The 17,649-nt window shown below is 44.5% G+C and overlaps 1 protein-coding gene across 1 annotated transcript in view; it reads left to right on the forward strand.

Moving 5' to 3' along the window:
- macf1a (microtubule actin crosslinking factor 1a) overlaps positions 1–17,649 on the forward strand; it is a gene marked incomplete at its 5' end in the record, with an annotated part of 253,846 nt that overhangs the window by 226,113 nt on the left and 10,084 nt on the right. Inside the window, 24 exon segments of the mRNA XM_079998137.1 lie at positions 1,636–1,861; positions 2,518–2,744; positions 2,828–2,950; positions 3,137–3,238; positions 4,518–4,619; positions 4,964–5,137; positions 5,783–5,938; positions 6,301–6,498; positions 6,883–7,011; positions 7,627–7,809; positions 8,073–8,228; positions 8,950–9,156; positions 9,588–9,707; positions 10,194–10,363; positions 10,924–11,083; positions 11,186–11,380; positions 11,818–12,090; positions 12,411–12,599; positions 12,739–12,850; positions 13,092–13,240; positions 13,537–13,699; positions 14,764–14,918; positions 15,324–15,398; positions 16,716–16,733. Coding sequence (XP_079854263.1) covers positions 1,636–1,861; positions 2,518–2,744; positions 2,828–2,950; positions 3,137–3,238; positions 4,518–4,619; positions 4,964–5,137; positions 5,783–5,938; positions 6,301–6,498; positions 6,883–7,011; positions 7,627–7,809; positions 8,073–8,228; positions 8,950–9,156; positions 9,588–9,707; positions 10,194–10,363; positions 10,924–11,083; positions 11,186–11,380; positions 11,818–12,090; positions 12,411–12,599; positions 12,739–12,850; positions 13,092–13,240; positions 13,537–13,699; positions 14,764–14,918; positions 15,324–15,398; positions 16,716–16,733 — 3,762 coding nt within the window.

Below are 17,649 nucleotides of genomic sequence, written 5' to 3' on the forward strand. Positions count from 1 at the left end.
TCGCTGTGCCCATTGGTCCGTTTCCACCTGCACAACATTCCTGCAGGCCATAACACCGAGCCTTGACTGGGATGGACCGGATCGAGCGGAGTTTGGGATTATATTCATTACCGGGCCACTCGGATCTCTGACGTGTTTCCTGTGTTTAGTGACTGACACTCTCTCTGTGGAAACAGTGTGTGTAGTGTCAGCTGCTTCCCATTGGCTGTCAGTTGGACACGATGGATTGCCAGGGTCGCAGTGTGTATAGGTTATGTTTGGCTGCTTCAGCCTGCAACCTGGACGGTTATGCACTCGGGGCATGTTCGGGTCCAGCGGGGAGTATCGGGGGGTCTCTGCCCCTAGCAAACCGATAGGAGCATAGCCTCCTGACATAGAAAGAGAGAAAATCTAGCTTTGTAACTACAGTTCTATGAAGGAGGTGTAGCCCCTTAGGGTTTTAAGTCCCACTGCACCCCTATCAGTCTTGCTGAATTGGTTTCAGAGGACGAAGGGAGCACTTCCGAGGTTTATATCGGCTCTCCTGCTCCATCCTGATTGGCTGAAGCGAGTGGGTGAATAAATGTCAGTACTTCCGCATACGCTTTTGGAGATGTACCAAAAGGATCATAGCCCCTAAGGGGCTACGCCCCTTTCTATTCTCTTTTATTACAGATATTTAAAAAATAAAAGCTCATGCATACCCAAACTCTAACAATTCCTCCCCTTTCTCCCCCCTGTCTCATAGACTGGGTTGATCTGTGTTGATTTGTGTCGTATTCTATATTTCTAGATCTGTCCCCTTAGTTCTGTACGACAAACCTGCGGTGACGTATTGAAAGGGAAATACTGAGATGATGCATAAAAAAACCTTTTACTTATTAATTTTTTTTTTTATATTTTTTATTTTGTATTGTAATCAGTCTGTTTATTTGGCCAAGCACATTTTTATATGCAAGAAATTTGCCTTCGTCAGTGGTGGACAGATGAGTACCATAAATTAAAGCTTGACTGTCAAAAAAAAACAACAAAAAAAAACAAGCTAAAAGAAAACCCAGAAATATACAAGAAAATTTTGTATATATTTGTATATATATATATATTTTTTTTTTGTGTCATTCTGCATATTATATATAGAAATAAATAAAAATGATAAATTAACCATTAACATAGTGCCATTATTAACACTAGGGCACTATAGTTGCTAATATAGACTGTGGGTATAAATAAAAGTAAATAAATATAGTTTGAAAAATAAAATCAATAAATAATTGTTTGATAATAAATATATTTTAATTTTATTATTTTACTTATTATTTATTGGTATTATTTTTCTGTTATTTATTTACTTTTCCCATATTAAGATTGAATTATGATTATCATTGAAACCAAAAAAAGCACAAATCCCCCACTAAAATGTATTTAGTAAATTTATTAAAACTTATAAAAACACCGCCATGCATCCAAGAAATGCCTTAAAAATGAAACACTGCTTATACTATATATATATAAAATTATTCTATCTATCTATCTGTCTATCTGTCTATCTATAACCCAGAACATCTCAGTATTTACCACTCACCAATCAATCCTCTCCTCTTCGACACAAACCTTCCCCCTCCTCTACCTTCTTCCTCCACCGACCTCCTACCCCAGTTCCACGACAAGATGGACCCCCTGCTGGAGACTCTGGAGGGAGCGGTGCAGCGATTGCGGCAGCCTCCGCCCGTGGCAGCAGAGGTGGAGAAGATCCGGGAGCAGCTGGCGGAGCACCGTACCCAGGGTCTAGAGCTGGACAAGCTGCTGCCCTCTTTCTCTGCCCTCTGCGCCCGCGGGGAGGAGCTGATCGGACGGGCGGCGCACAGCGACCCCGCCGCCCAGGGTGAGATGGAGCAGGATGGGTGGAGGGGAAATCAGATCGGGTTGAGGGGAAGAAAAGGAAGTAGGAAGTCCTACTGCAAAGGAGAAAGAACTTCAGAGAAAAAAAAGCACTGTTAGTCAGTCTTGATGGGAATATTAAAAATAGCTAAATGTATGCAAATCAGGGTAAACATGGAAATACAACTTTAATGTATCTATATTTTATATATATATATATTTGTTTTGAAAGCTTCAGACAACATTTCCAAAATTACTTAAAATGCTATATTACAAAAATAACTTAACATGCTATTATTTCATTATCATGTTGACATGGCAATAACATTTTCTTATATTCATTATATTAAATTACAGAACTTTTCAAAACAAAAGTCGCAAAGTGTTTCATACAAAACGTCAAAACGTATTGCAGTTTACTGTTTTTAAGCAAATATTTTAACTCGTCATAAAGATGCTAAAATCTGCCTCTGACATACTAGAAGGTTGATTTCCTCCTCTCTTCTAATTTCACATGAGCTAGGCTAGTTGATCCCCCTCGCAGCCATGCACTGTGCTAACACAGTTGGCGTGCAGCACCGTAGTACATGCTTTTAGGACGTGTTTTGGAAGCGTCATACAATATTTCCTAAATAAATAAAACACGATGTGACTTCGCAGCCGTGCGCTCCCGCCTGCTGCGCCTGCGCTCCCTGTGGGAGGAAATCCGCCAGCGCGCCGAGGAGCGCGAGGCCAAGCTGAGCGACGTGCTGGATCTGGCCGGGAAGTTCTGGACTGACATGGCGGCGCTGCTCAGCACGCTGCGCGACTCGCAGGACATCGTCAAGGAGCTGGAGGACCCGGGCGTGGACCCCTCCCTCATCAAGCAGCAGATAGAGGCTGCCGAGGTAGTGGGTCGTGCTGGTTTATATGTTGGTTTATATTGTAGTGTACTGGCTTATGCTGTTGCACTCTGCCCCCCCCCCCCCAGGCCATCAAGGCAGAGACTGACGGCCTGAGGGAGGAGCTGGAGTTCGTCAGGACCCTCGGGGCTGACCTCATCTTTGCCTGCGGGGAAACGGAGAAACCGGAGGTGAAGAAAACCATTGATGAGGTGAGACGGCGCATGTCATGGGGACACTTTTTGAACGGAAAATTGCAAAATACAAAGGCGCGATATACAAATATGCGATATTTCAAAATAAAAGCCCTGTCTTGGTTGAATTCAAGCCATTTCAATGTGATTACAACCGCTAATGATTTATCTTTCTCGCTCGTTTTCTGTCCATCTCTCCCCCAGATGAACGCAGCGTGGGAGGGCCTTAACCGGACATGGAGGGAGCGGATGGAGAGACTGGACGAGGCCATGACAGCCTCTGTGCAGTACCAGGATGCACTGCAGGTCTAGCAGATTTAATCATCGTAATTCTAAAATACTTCCTGAGCACAATTTACCTTTTTCTCAGCAATAGTTTATATCAGCGGTCCCCAACCTTGACCCCATCATGTGGTGCCGGGTCGTGAAGATAGAATACATAACTTACGGGCCTCCGGATGGCTCAGAGGTAAAGACGCTTGCTGAAGGCTGACCATCGCTGCCTCATCTCGAATCTCAGCAGTGCTAGTCATTCTCTGGCCTCCGGGCATGGCTTCCAGTTCAAGCTGGAGACCCCATTCGTGGCGGCAATTGACTGTTGCCCTAGGGGGTGGGGGGAGGGAAGCCGGAGTTCGATGGCCAGCGAGTCTCGCCTCAAAGGAGGCGAAAGAGTTCGAGCGTTACTTCCCAAAAACAAAAGACCCGCGAACTGGGAAGGAATGGATTCCCGATCCATTCGTGAACGTAGAAGGTGAATCGAGCATGCCCGTGCTGGAAGAAGATCAACTGCTAGAGATCGCAAATGATGGCGGTTTTAAACGTATGTTTGAGACAATAACTCTGTCGACATTCTGGATCAAAATCAAAGCAGAATATCCTGAGATTGCCACAAGGGCACTGAAAACCCTGCTTCCACTTGCAACATCATATTTGTGACGCAGGGTTTTCTGCAGTAACGGCAAACAAAACTAGACTACGGAGCAAACTGGACATTCGGAACACACTTCGGGTACCAATGGTACCATTGTATTCACTTTATATTGTACTATTTGCTTTAGTTGATCCCGGTGACGTCTATTTGTTCTTGAGCATTTCTGACCTGGTAGTTTAACGATCAATCACATTTTGTTTAAAATGTTTACTCTTTTTGCCTGGAAGAGGTGTGTTTTTCCTCTATTGGAAGAGCGGAAGCTAGATTCTGATAGATTCTGTGTGTTTTCCACGACTTGAAATGAATAACAAGACTAAACTCGAATGTTTAATGTTTTTTTGCTCACAATAAATTATTATAGTTGTACAGATAATACGTATCCTGTTGTTTTTAATGCCGTTTGGCGTATATTTCCGTCACACCTTGATAGCCGTCCACGAAAATATTGTTTGACGTAGTACCGGTCCGTGGCATAAAAAAGGTTGGGGACCGCTGGTATATATGATATATATTTATATATATAGGTGGAAAAAAATATTATTTTGATACATCTTCATAATTCAAGACATGTGAAAGCCATTTGTCAGCAGAGTTGGTATTAAGTATTAATGTTGGTTATTATGTTATTATGTTGGGTTTTTTTTTGTTTTCCAGGGCATGTTTGACTACCTGGACAACGCTGTGATCAAACTGTGCGACATGACGACGGTGGGAACCGACCTGGGAACAGTCAAACAGCAGATCGAAGAGCTCAAGGTTGGAAATACTGTATTACAACACAACACTGTTTCAATTTGTATTTCAAAATTCAAGTTGTAGAAATGTTTACATATTTGGTAAGTCTATTATATTCTTCAAATAAACCTTAAAATTAACCTTAAATATTATAGCTACGAGTAAATATTTGTATTGAAAAGTTAAGCTGCATTATAGGAAATTACAGTAAATTACCATATTAGAATGTATGTGATTATTACAAGATTTAATTAAAGAACTAACAGGTTCTCGTCTACCTTTCCACTCCTCCCTTCCTTCTGTTCATCCATCCTTCCTCCTCCCTCCCTTCCTTCCTTACTTCCATCTTCCCTCCCTCTGAGCAGCAGTACAAGGTGGAGGTGTACCAGCAGCAGATTGACATGGAGAAGCTCTGCCACCAGGGGGAGCTGTTGTTAAGGAAAGTCAGCGACCAGACAGACAGGGACATGATCCAGGAGCCTCTGACGGAACTGCGCCACCTATGGGAGAATCTGGGCGACAAGATCACCCAGAGACAGGTTAAATAATAATAATAATAATAATATTAATAATAATAATAATAATAAGAAGAAGAAGAAGAATAATAACCTTTATTTCTGTTGCACCTTTTATTCACAATATGCAACTCACAGGGCTTCACATTAATAGAAGGAAATCAAATAATAGTAATTATAAAAAAAGCAAACAAGTTAAATGCATCTAATAAAGATAAGTAAATATTAGACTCAATTTCCTTTTTGGGTCGTCAATTTAGACATAGACTGAGACATCGAACCAGTGAAGAATTTTTAATAATTTGATGATTTTCATTGAAATAAACTGTGAGGAGAATTATGAGAGTTTGAGACCAACACAAACTCATAATTCTCCTCACAGTAGTTGAGGGCCTTTCCAAATGATTAAACAGAAGGATCACTATCATTCCTCAGTAAATGATTTCTCCTGAATAATTTATCTTGAATTCATTTGATTCTATTATAATTGTTTAGTTTCGGGCTCTTTCTCAACAAATTGAGAATATAGTAACTGATGGGTGGAAATTGAGGGTATTATAGTTTTGGACTTTTAGCTACAGTAAGCGGTCACCCAAACTAGTCCTGTGTATTGAGTTCCCAGCTCTACCCTGTACTGTTTTTATATTTATTTGTTCTTGTGTTTCCCAGCACAAGCTGGAGGGGGCACTGTTGGCGCTGGGCCAGTTCCAGCACGCCCTGTCGGAGCTACAGGCCTGGCTGAGCCACACCCACACCATGCTGGACACCCAGAGGCCGGTCAGCTCCGACCCCAAGGCCATCGAGATTGAACTGGCCAAACACCACGTAAGAACCGTCACCTAAAATCAGTTTTGTTCCATGAAGACTCCTGCCACAAATAAACCCTCTAATTCAAAATAATGAACTATTAAGACAAAAAAGACACATTTTTCATCTCATATTTCCAAATAAGCATTTTTTTTTTTAAAGCCAATCAATTCAATTTGTAAAGAAAGGTCAATATTCTAACCGGGATTGATGCGTTTGATCAGAGAGCCAGAGTCATATTTCGCTTTACTTTCTAAAAACAACTATTTCATAATCTCTAATGGGTCCATGTCCAAAGTTCTTCTTGAACTTCGACCTCCAAGTTCAAATGTGAATCTAGCCGATGGTTTGAATAAAATGTCCCCACCGATCTGGCCCAGGTGCTGCGTAACGACGTGCTCTCCCATCACGCCACGGTGGAGACGGTGAACGGCGCCGGGGCAGAGCTTCTGGAGTCGACGCCCGGGGACGAGGCAAGCATTCTCCGGGACCAGCTGGAGCAGCTGGACCACAGCTGGAGCCAACTCCTCCTCAAGACCCAGGAGAGGCAGACGCTGCTGGAGGCCGCGCTGCTGCAGGTCAGCATGGAGGATTTCAGCGCTTTTGTTTTGTTCATTTTAGTTAATTTTTTTGGGAGTGGGGTTCTGTCTTTCTTATAATATGAAATTTCATAATATACATACAGTAGATGCATCGATGGATGGATGGAAGGATAGATTCAAAAGGCAATAATACAAGTAATAAAAATAGGTAATAGAAAAACGTGGCAATACAGTATAAAAAAAAAAAAAATAGAATAAACCTGGGAAATTGTGCCTTGGCAACATATGCACAAATATATTAAATATCTCAAAACATGTTTTGATAGTCATTATTGGATCGTTATTAATTATTATTGATTATCAGAGGTGTCTGATAGAAGGGAGTAACTGTGGACTATCTCCTCCGTCTGCTCCATCCAGGCGGAGGGCTTCCACGGCGAGCTGGAGGAGTTCCTGCAGTGGCTCCGCAGGACGGAGAGCCAGCTCTCTGCTGCCAAACCCACCGGGGGGCTGCCTGAGACCGCCAGGGAGCAGCTGCAGCAACACATGGTAACCACGGCAACACACACCTTGACAGAACACACGAAATACCTGCTGGTACACGATGGTCCGTGAAGGAATTACTTCGCTTTTTTAGTTGTTTTTTTGTGGTTTATTAGTTTTGTTGTTTGTTGTTTCATGTGCGGGGAAACAGACTTAAGACACCTCCTTAAATGCAGACCTAATAAAATGCATTAAAACAAAAAACAGACAAACTGATTTTAGATATATTAAAAACAATTATTAATAAAAATAAATAAGTAAATGAAATTAAATGGGTTTAAAAGTAAAGAAGTAAAATAATAATAATACACAAGAGGTTTGTGATTTTTATTCAGCTGCTACATAAACTTAGCTTAAGCTTAGTTTATGTAAGAGGTCAAGTATGAAATACAAAAATAAATTATGAATAAAATAACAAGAGGTAGCACTATGCTCACTAGTGAGTCCAGTACGGTATTAGCAGCACAGCTTCAAAGTATTCGTTTGCAACCCTGAGTCCCGGCCTTTTTTGCCTTATGCCAAAAATGTATTTCCAACCAAATCTTTGTTTCCTGTTAAGTCTATATTATCCCAAACCTTCTGCCTCCAATGATCGATGGAATCGTCCCACCCTCCCTCCAGGAGCTGCATGCCCAGCTGACCCAGCGCGGGGACCAGTACCACCAGCTCCTGGACCAGGGGGAATCCATGCTCCTGGCCCGCGGTGGGGAGGAGGGCGCCCCGGGGACCACGCAGACCCAGCAGAACCTGGCCCTGCTGCAGAACAAGTGGGCCAGCCTCAACAGCAAGATGGACGACCGCAGGGTGAGGGGGGGGGGGGGACATTTGGGATATTTTGGGACAGATGTAAGATGTGAGAGGTGAAAGAGATGCCATTCTCCATATTTCAAGTCAGTTTACCATCAACATGATTCTGAAGCTGTTCTTTTAAGAAATCTTCATGAAATCTGTCTTCAAACGTATTCAATTTAATTATCCGATCCTGCAGACTATTGGGACTTGAATCCCCTAAGATGCCTTCAGATTTTCGTATAGTTATTTAAATCCAAGGGGTGTGGTGTCCCCAGGGGAAGCTGGAGGAGGCGGTTTCCGTGGCGACGGGCTTCCAAGGCTCACTGCAGGACACGATCAACTGGCTGACCCAGGCGGAGCAGACGCTGAACATGGCCCAGGCCCCAAGCCTCATTTTGGACACCGTGCTGTTCCAGATCGACGAGCACAAGGTAACGTTGCCGCGGTACCCGGTCAACAAACAGCAAAGGCCATTTCTACTTTTCTTTTCCTTTCCCTTCTTTCCTTTCCCCCCCTCTCACCTCCTCTCCTACTCTTCTCTTCATTCCTCTCTTGCCTGTCACCTTCTCTCCACCCTTCTCCTCTCTCTTCCATCCACTCTTTTCCTCTCCTGCATCCTCCCTCCCTCCTTCACTCCTCCCTCTCCTCTTCCCGTCTCTGTCCTCGCCTTTCCCCTCATCTCCTCTCACCTTCTCTCGTCCTCTTCTCTCCTTTCCTTCCCGCTTACCGTCAACCTTTCCTCTCCTCTCTCCTCCCTCCACTTGTCTCCTCACTTCCTCATCACCTTCCCCTCTTCTCTTCTTCTCGCTTCTTCTCTCTTCTCTTTCATCCACTTCTGTCCTCTCCCACCCTTCTCTTCTTTCTCCCCTCCTCTCTTCCCTCCCCCTTTCCTCTTCTCTCCACTCCTCTTTTCTCTCCCTATATTAGCTACTTATCCTCTTTGCTGTTCACTCCTTTCTTCTCTCTTTCATTCACTCCTACCATCATCTCTTCTATACACCCCTCTTTTGCCCTTCCCCTCTCCTTTCATTTCCCCTCCCCTCACCCTCTCTCCACTCACCCCCCTCCTATTCTCTCCTCCTAATCTTTCCTTCTCTTTTCATTCTTCCTAATCTTTCCTCCTCTCCTCCCCCTCTCCCTCCCTCCACCCAGGTCTTTGTGAATGAGGTGAACACCCACCGGGAGCAAGTTCTGGCTCTGGAGAAGTTGGGTTCCCAGCTGCGGTTCTCCAGCCTGAAGCAGGACGTGGTTCTGATCAAGAATCTGCTGCTGAGCGTGCAGGCCCGCTGGGACAAGCTGGTCCAGAGGTCCCTGGACAGGGGACGCCACCTGGACGAGGCCCGCAAGAGGGCCAAGCAGGTACCACGGGGTCTACACCTGGGGGATAATGTGCTGGGTTTTGAGGGATTTCCACTGGACAGGATTGTACGTACTTGCCATTTTCCCCCATAACATTCACAGGAAAAGGTCATTTCCATCATTAAATATTATTAAAAATGTGATGGGAATGATAAAACTTCTGTTTTGTATTAGGCAATTACTCAGTGCTTATATTCTCTACAACTGGTTGATTTTGAGGTTTTTGATTAAGGGAATTTTAAAAAGAGAGTCTGCTAATTCCTAAAATGTTAAATGTAAGTCAATATCGTAGAGGTCACTCGTCATCCTTTAGCACATAATGACAAATGGTTACCTTTACACTCAAGCAAAAAATGAATTAGAAGACGTCAGATTCTATAGATTTGGGTTTGGGTCTGTGTTTTTGGAGCATTGTTTCTTTCTGTGTCCAGTTCCACGAGGCGTGGAGGAAGCTGACCGACTGGCTTGAGGAGGCGGAGAACCGTCTGGACTCGGAGCTCGAGATCTCCAACGAACCCGACAAGATCAAGATCCAACTGGCCAAGCACAAGGTACCACCGTCATCATTTTAAACACTCTGTTATCCAAAGTGAACTGATTTTGCGGTGTTTTTTGTGATTTTGCAACAGCTTTTCTCAAAACGTGTAATCCGATTTACCGCATTTTATGCATTTTATTTGCAGTAAAAATGGCAACATTGGCAAGTTTTTTTTATTTATTACGAATATAGAAAGATGTCTGTGTTATTACTTCCTATGAACCATGGGCTCAAAAGTTCAAAGTAAAATCTCCTCAAATCAGTAGGAAAAAAAAAGTAAAACAGTTGTCACTGGGTTAGATAAGGTTTTTTATTTTTATTTTAATCACACAAACTGACAAAAGGAAGGTTAGAAATTGTGCAGAGTTCAGAGAAATAGTCTGATGGATGGGTGGAAGGGTTTAAAGACCCCTCTGAGATGGAGAGCTTCCTCTGGTTGTCTGCAATGCAAACTGTCGTCCGCATTCTCATTTCTAACTTGTGTTCTTCCCCCGTCCAGGAGTTCCAGAAAGCTCTGGGCTCCAAGCAGCCGGTCTACGACACCACAGTCCGGTCCGGGAAGGCCATGAGGGACAAGGCCCAGCTGCCCGCCGATACCCAGAAGCTGGACCACCTCCTAGGGGAGGTCCGCGACAAGTGGGACACGGTCTGCGGGAAGAGCGTGGAGAGGTGGGCGGGTCAGGGGGTCAAACGTCTCACTTCCTCTATTCTTATTACGTGTTAATGAAATGACTACATAATGTTATGTATCATTAAATATGAAATTCATGTCAAACAAAATGAACAAAATAATTTACAAAATGTGCCAAAAAAAAATACAAAACATTGGATTAGATTGAGATTAGGTTTGTATTATATTAGGATAACATGATATTCTGATTATATACTGTAATATACAATTCAGATTAGGTTGGCTTTGTATGGTACTCAGATTAGATTTATATTATATTCAGATTCGATGAGGTTGTATTAAGATAAGATTCATATTAGGTTTTGATTTTTATTATGTTCATATTAGATTATATTGAGATTATCATGTTAAATTTGATTGGATTAGCTTCATATCAGATTTCTTCATATTAGGTTAATATTAGATTCAGATTTGACTTGTATATATTAGATTGAGATTAAATCCACTAGATCCAATTCGATCCAACATGGAAAAACAGAGCAAGAAGAAACGAGGAGAGCCTCCTTACCTAACCTCCATCGTGTCCCTGTGCTCCCAGACAACACAAGCTGGAGGAGGCGCTGCTGTTCTCTGGTCAGTTTGCCGAGGCCCTGCAGGCGCTGGTGGACTGGCTGTACCGGGTGGAGCCCCAGCTGGCGGAGGACCAGCCAGTGCACGGGGACCTGGACTTGGTGTCCAACCTCATGGACTCTCACAAGGTACCGGCTCTCGCCGCATTCTGCCACTTTGCGCCGCTGATTCCAGGGTCCGTTGCGTGTGTGCTATAACCAGCTCCCCGCTGCCCCCCTCCCCCGGGCCAGGCCTTCCAGAAGGAGATGGGGAAGCGGACCAGCAGTGTCCAGGCCCTGAAGCGCTCGGCCCGGGAGCTGATGGAGACGGGGCGGGACGATACGGCCTGGGTCAAAGTTCAACTCCAGGAGCTGAGCAACCGCTGGGACACGGTGTGCGCGCTGTCTGTCACCAAGCAGAGCCGCCTGGAGCAGGCGCTCAAGCAGGTACAAGCAGGAAAAAAGTCTGTTTTAGAATTGAGCATTTTGAGTTTAAACTTAGCGTTCATAATATACTGTTAATAATATACTGTAATAATCCTGCCACTTTTTCCCAGTAGTTGAATTATAATAAAATGTACCTTCCATTGACCCACTAGCTGTTGATCTGAGGGGATTATTGCATGATAAACTGCTATTATTACAATAATGGTTTATATTATATATTTACTATAGATAGAAATTTGAAAATGTACAATAAACCTAATGATAAACAATCACAAAAATCCTAACTATAAACAACAAACAGGAATAAATGGCAATATACACCAAACATAATAATAAAAATGAACTTGATATTATGTATTATTACATTAGTAGATTCGTCTCTCTCTCTCTCTCTCTCTCTCTCTCTCTCTCTCTCTCTCCCCTCTTCCTCCCGCCAGGCGGAGGAGTTTCGCACGGCGGTGCAGATGCTGCTGGAGTGGCTGTCGGAGGCGGAGCAGACACTGCGTTTCCGCGGCGTCCTGCCCGAAGAGGCGGAGACTCTGCAGGCGCTGCTGCACACGCACCGCGGCTTCATGGGCAATGTGGAGGAGAAGAGGGCCGATGTCAACGTGGCTGCCAGCATGGGGGAGGCCATCCTCACCCTGTGCCACCCCGACTGCATCACCACCATCAAGCACTGGATCACCATCATACGGGCCCGCTTTGAGGAGGTGAGGGAAGGGGTGGAGGAGGGCAGAGGAATAGTGTGAGAACAGGTGGTAGGACACAACCTGGAGCAATATGGAAGAATTTATATCCATTTAATGCATAAATAACTCAGCTCGTGAGATGCAGGTGTATTTCCCGAATTTCACAGGAGCTAGGCTAGCTGATTCCCTCTGCAGCCATGCATTGAGCTAACACCGTTAGCATGCAGCCTGTCAGTATAATAGAGGAGATCTTGGAGAGAAAGTTATACAATGGTTAGAGTTCCAACCTGTTATAAAATACCCCAAACCCTCCATTTAATGAATGACTTTGCACTCTACAGGTGCTGACGTGGGCCAAACAGCACGAGCAGCGGCTCGAGACGGCGCTAACCGAGCTGCTCAACAACGCAAACCTCCTGGAGGAGCTGTTGTCATGGCTACAGTGGGCTGAGACCACATTGGTCCAGAGAGACACGGAGCCCCTCCCACAGGACATCCCTCAACTTAAGACCCTCATCACAGAGCACCAGGCAAGTTGTTCAATGGTGGTACAGCCTACCACTCCTACATGTAGCGTACTGCCGACAGAGAGTCACCCGGGGGGTGTTGGACAAACGTTGTGTTCCGTTTTGTGGTCGCCAACCGTGTTTGCAACGCCTTCCCCTCCAGATGTTCATGGAGGAGATGACGAGGAAGCAGCCCGATGTGGACAAGGTGACAAAGACCTACAAGAGGAAACCGGCAGAGCCTCCCAGCAGCCTGGCCGAGCGGAGAGGAGCACGTACGTCACCAACAAACAACCAAACAACAGTTGTCAGACAGTGTTTTGGTCGCGGTTTTGGGTGTCGTTTCTGGCAGTGAACCATGCACATTCTGTACCTAATATTGTATGTTAGCTTCCTAAATGATATGCTTGTATGCCGCTTTGGATGCAGCCATCGCATGTTATAATTACGTATGTACCATGAGAACACCCCCATAACTGACATCCAGACATGCCCACCCCCTCCTGCCCCCTACAGGTAGAAACCAGCAGCAGCACCAGGCGGCCATGCAGTTTGCCAGCGGAAACCCGCGGCTCAACCAGCTCTGCTCCCGCTGGCAGCAGGTCTGGCTGCTGGCCCTGGACCGCCAGAGGAAGCTCAACGATGCCCTGGACCGGCTGGAGGAGGTAAAACCTGACATCCTGATCACGTAGCAAGCAGCGCCTGAAGGACCGACCTCGAGCAATCTTCAGTTTTGCATTCTTGCGAATCAAACTAATCTGTGGCCTAATGCGTATGAAATGAAGGGTCCTTAATATGGAGTAGTCTGAGGAACACTCCTCTACAACAGCTAAATAACTTCAAGGAAACTGAACAGCAGAGGCACTCCCTCCTTATTTCTGGAAGTCTCTCAGCCAATTCAAGTAATTTTAAGACTATACTGTATATAACCCGTATTGGAAACGCTTTCTGTTGTTTGCAGTTGAAGGAGTTTGCCAACTTTGACTTTGATGTCTGGAGGAAGAAGTACATGCGCTGGATGAACCACAAGAAGTCGCGCGTCATGGACTTCTTCAGACGCATCGACAAGGACCAGGATGGAAAGATCACGCGGCAAGAGTTCATCGACGGCATCTTGGCATCAAGTACGACAGGCTGGGATTCATGCTTTATTCATGTGATAACTGGTGGGCTAGTTGGGTGGGTAGGCTAGGTCAGTGGGTTGGGTTAAGTATGGTTTGGTCAGGGGATCGGTTGGTTTGAGGGGTGGGTTGGTTGATTGGTGGGTTGTGGTATTTGGCCGTGTTGTTGGGTTGGTTGGTTGGTGGGTTGGTTGGTTGGTGGGTTGGTAAGGTTGGTGGGTATGTTAGGTTGGTGGGTTGGCTAGTTGGGTGGGTAGGGTAGGTCGGTGGGTAGGCTAGGTCGGAGGGTTGGTTAGGTTCGAGGGTTTGGTTAAATATGGTTTGGTCGGTGGATCGGTTGGTTTGAGGGGTGGGTTAGTTGATGGGAAGGTTGGTTGGTTGGTGGGTTGTGGTAGTTGGCCATGTTGTTGGGTTGGTTGGTTGGTTAGGTGGGTGGGTTGGTTAGGTCAGTGGGTAGGCTAGGTCGGAGGGTTGGTTAGGTTGGATGGTTAGGTTAAGTATGGTTTGGTCGGTGGATCGGTTGGTTTGAGGGGTGGGTTGGTTGATGGGAAGGTTGGTTGGTTGGTGGGTTGTGGTAGTTGGCCATGTTGTTGGGTTGTTTAGTTGTTGGGTTGGTTGGTTGGTGGGTTGGGTTGGTTGGTGGGTTGGCTAGGTGAGTGGGTTGGTTAGGTGGGTTGGTTGGGTTGGTGAGTTGGCTAGGTGGGTGTGATGGTTAGGTGGGTGGGTTGATTAGGTTGGTGGGTTGGCTTGTTGGGTGGGTAGGCTAGGTCGGTGGGTTGGTTAGGTGGGTGTGATCGTTAGGTGGGTTGGTTAGGTTGGTGAGTTGGCTAGGTGGGTGTGATGGTTAGGTGGGTGGGATGGCTGGGTGGGTTGATTAGGTTGGTGGGTTGGCTTGTTGGGTGGGTAGGCTAGGTCGGTGGGTTGCTGCGTTGGTTAATTGATTTGGTTCTATTCTGTTCATCAATAATTATAAAGTCCACACTAAAATATGAATCTAAAGCTGTTGAACCTAATAACAAGAGGTGATATCGATCATTAAATGTGCAACTTTCCCGTCTGTGGTTTAGAGTTTCCCACCAGCAAGCTGGAGATGACAGCGGTGGCGGACATCTTTGACAGAGATGGAGACGGTTACATCGACTACTATGAGTTTGTGGCGGCCTTGCACCCTAACAAGGATGCCTACAGACCCACCACAGACGCCGACAAGATCGAGGACGAGGTGAGTGCAGACAACTTTCAAGTAGCAGGTCGTTTATTAGAAGAACAACTGTCTGTATTTAACCACATCATATTCACTTTTTTCCTGGGTCGTTAAAATGGAAAACACGTGGCGGGTACCGCCACCAAAAACAGAAACAGCATATAGAGGAACACATAGATAACTCAAATACATTGAATGGTGGTTTCTGATAGAGTGAATGAAATAATCCCAGGGATTACCACTTCAAGGTCTATATGGCACACACCCTGAAAGCAAAGCGCTCAGATATTTGCACTGCATAAAGAAATGGTTTACTCGGTTGAAGAGGTTAGCAGAAAATTTGAGGTGATTTTTTTGGATCTGACCTGAGCACTGTATATGATCATAAGGGCATAACAATACAATTATTGTGTATTTGTGCAGGTGACTCGGCAGGTGGCTCAGTGTAAATGTGCCAAAAGGTTCCAGGTGGAGCAGATCGGAGAAAACAAATACCGGGTGAGAATCACGGAACCGTAACTTTTTGGATTTTTTCGAGTGCAGTAAAATATTCAAGGTATTCTTATTATGTGGCATGTCACTCATAATACTGTAGGGAAATAAGTGAGGGGTATTGTTGTTTTATTATAGATATTTTTTACCTCAGTTGAATCTAACAGTTTTTGCAAATGTCTTGTTTATGGCTGTACACCAATTATCTTTTCACATTTCTCTATGCATTGCCACAGTATTAATCTCTTGTATTTTCCATCAGACATCATGTTCATCCATGGTGTATTTTTCAGCTGTTTGGAACGTTTTAACTTTTGTCTTTTTTTTTTTTTTTTTTTTTTAACATTAACCTGTTTTCACACCATGCATTCAGCCATTTAACACGTTCAGTAACATTTCACATGAATGCCCACTGTGCCGCACCATCAAAGCATTAATTTGACCGTGTAAAGTTATTAAAAAATATATTTATTTAATGTCTGGACATGGAAGACCAGGGGTTCCCAAACGGGTGTCTTTTGCCTCCTAAGGGTCTGTGAAGGAATGGCAGGGACCCTTCAGCAAAACCATTTTAAACTGTATACATTTATATATTTTTTGACATATGTAGAAATTGTTAGATGGATGGTAATTAGCTGAAAAGTTGGCAATGTACAACAAACCAAATAAGCAATAAATATAATAAAATAATAATAATAATAATAATAATAATAATAATAATAATAATATATAATAATTACCCAAAAGGGGAAAAAACAATTACAAAAAGGGGAACCCCTGTACTTTACCATGTCTAGGGAGTTGAAAAACAACTAACTATTTGATGTGTGTGTGTGTATCCATGTTGCGTTTTATTTCATTCTAAACAGTAAACAGTTTCCAGCAGCTGCTGATCATCATTACTGGTTAATGATGTCTGGACACCAGAAAAAACTAATTGTACACACAGTCTGTCTCTCTGTCTGTCTCTCCCACTCTCTTCCTGGTATTGCCCTGTCTGTCTGTCTTAGCACTTCTCTTTGTTTGCGTCCTCTTTTCCACTCCCTCCGACTACATCCCATCATCCACTTTGACATAAATTCATAAAACCATTTCCACGCCGTCGTCCTTCACCACATCTCTCACGCCTGATTCTGCTTCCACGACTAAAAGACACATCACAGAACTGTTTCCAATTCAAGTTGAACATGACAGAGGTTAACAGAGGATACCAGTTAAGGTTAAAGACGCAGTGTTTGTTCGTACGTGTTATGTCACTTTTCTTTCTCTTTTTTCTTTCCCCCTTGTGTTCCTCTCCTGCGTGTCGGCCGGATTTATTTCTAGTTCTTCCTCGGGAACCAGGTAAAGTGTCTGCCGCTGCCCCGCCCGAGACAGGACCGGACAATGAAACCTGCTTATTTTTTCATTATATTATTTTTGTTCATTATTATTTTTTTATATATATTGGTATTATATTTGTATTTTATTATTATTATTATCATCATTATTATTATTATGTGATAGATGTTTTATTTCAGGAACGTCAAATTACATAGAAATAGAGATTGTAAAATAGAAGTAAAAAGGAAGCAGGTTCCACTGTCCACGTGCTCCTGCTGTGAGATCTGTTTGGTTTGGTTTTTGGAAAAGACGACAAATTTCTCAGAGTGAAACATGGCTGCAGCGCTCAATAGTGTCTGGGTGATTTATGGAGCTCAGGGCTTGGGATTTGGGATTCAGGAGACGGCCGAGCATCTCCAGTTCGGTGGGAAATTCCTTCTTCAGCTGCTCCCCCCAAAAGTCCAACGCTAAACTGGAACTTTCTGCTTTGCTTCGGAATTATTATGAATCACAAGTGCAAAAGATGGATTTAGTTCTTATCTTGTTCCTATTCTTTTGGGGTCGATGGGTCGTGCATGGGGGGGCGGGCGTCTGCATGGAGTGGATCTGATCGTTTGCCCGGGTCTGGATTACAGCTGCTCACCGTGCAACCACCAGTTTAATCACTGTTCTCTCTCTCTCTCTTCCCTCCTCCCGTCTGTATCTTACCTTCTCCTCTCCTCCTCCACTTCCTGTCTCTCTCCCTCCCTCCACTTCCTGTCTCTCTCCCTGCCTCCATTTCCTGTCTCTCTCCCTTCCTGCCTCCATTTCCTGTCTCTCTCCGCTCCTCCCTCCACTTCCTGTCTCTCCCTCCCTCCACTCCCTGTTTCCCTTTACATCTACCTCCTGTCTTTTCCTCACCCCACTTCCTGTCTCTGTGTCTTCACTTCCTGTCCCC

This window comes from Zeus faber (assembly GCF_960531495.2).
Source record: "Zeus faber genome assembly, chromosome: 1".
Lineage (NCBI taxonomy): Eukaryota > Metazoa > Chordata > Actinopteri > Zeiformes > Zeidae > Zeus > Zeus faber.